Source organism: Myotis davidii, unplaced genomic scaffold (genome assembly GCF_000327345.1).
Source record: "Myotis davidii unplaced genomic scaffold, ASM32734v1 scaffold148, whole genome shotgun sequence".
Classification (NCBI taxonomy): Eukaryota; Metazoa; Chordata; class Mammalia; order Chiroptera; family Vespertilionidae; genus Myotis; species Myotis davidii.
The window spans coordinates 211067-212110 of NW_006299479.1; the positions used below are offsets into that span (position 1 = coordinate 211067).

The 1044-nt window shown below is 62.6% G+C and overlaps 1 protein-coding gene across 1 annotated transcript in view; it reads right to left on the minus strand.

Moving 5' to 3' along the window:
* The window catches only part of ST14 (suppression of tumorigenicity 14), a 33246-nt gene that overhangs the window by 15114 nt on the left and 17088 nt on the right, over nucleotides 1-1044 (minus strand). Inside the window, exons 3-4 of the mRNA XM_015571328.1 lie at nucleotides 485-625; nucleotides 99-329 (exon numbers count right to left, since the gene is read on the minus strand). Of these exons, the coding sequence (XP_015426814.1) occupies nucleotides 99-329; nucleotides 485-625 (372 nt within the window). The remainder of the gene's footprint in view (nucleotides 1-98; nucleotides 330-484; nucleotides 626-1044) is intronic.

Here is a 1044-nt window from a genome sequence, read left to right on the forward strand (position 1 = left end):
AAACGTAGCAGAGGCGCACTAGCCCTCCGGAGCGGTTTACGGGGCAGGCCCGGTGCCCTCCTGCCTGGCGCCCTTTGTCAGAGCGACACGGCCCCGACAGGAGCTGCCGCAATCGTGGAGAGAACAGGACTTGGTTCCCCAAGCCAGGGCCTCATGGCTGCATCACCCTGCTGGCCACCAGGCACACGTCCCCCTACAACAGCGCACGGATCCCATTCCCAGCACCTCCCCGGCCCCCGCCTTCTCCGCAGCACCCACCTGAAGGCAGTCACTGTCGACTCCTTGTAGTAGGGCCGCAGGATGGGGATCTCACTGTACAGTTGCTTCAGCTATGGAAAAAGAGGAGGCTCAGTGAGGCCAGTACCTCTGCCCCCAGCCCAGGCCGCTCCCTCCCTCCCTCCTAGGACCTGGTGCCCTTCCGTGCCCCACACCAGCCCAGGGAGATACGGCCAGGACAGGGCTCCAGCCCAGGGCGTGGACTCACCGCCTCCTTCACTTTGCTGGCCAGCTCTACAAATTCAGTGGAGTTCGGGTTCTCATAGGCGTCCAGAAAGTTCTCGTTTGTGACCCGCAGGTAGCCATTGAAGACCTTCTGGATCCGCACGTCCCGGTCTATGCAAGGCCAGGGAAGGAGAAGAGTGAGAGGAAGTGACATCATCCCTGTCCCGTCCCCCAGTGTCCACAAGCTGCCCTCAGCAGCCCTTGGGGGGGTGGGGTGACAATAAAGGGCGTGGAAATGGTGGGCCAGGTCCCAGTGGGGTCCACACCCATGCTCAGACCCACGCATGAAAAGCAACAGAGCTGCTGACAACTGGGGCAGTGGGTGCCAGGAGGGGCCAGTGGACCTGAGAGCTATGGGCCAGCTCTGACCAATTCCTCACCCACCGCCCACTGCTTGAAAGAGGAAAGGAGAGGGAGAATCTTAGGCCCCCCTCACCCACCCCGCTGCACCTTCGTTCTCTCCCTGTGTCCATTAGACTCGGGCCCTGGGTCTGTCCCTGAGCGGGGAGATGGGCCATCCCCACATCGCCCTCCCCAGAGCAC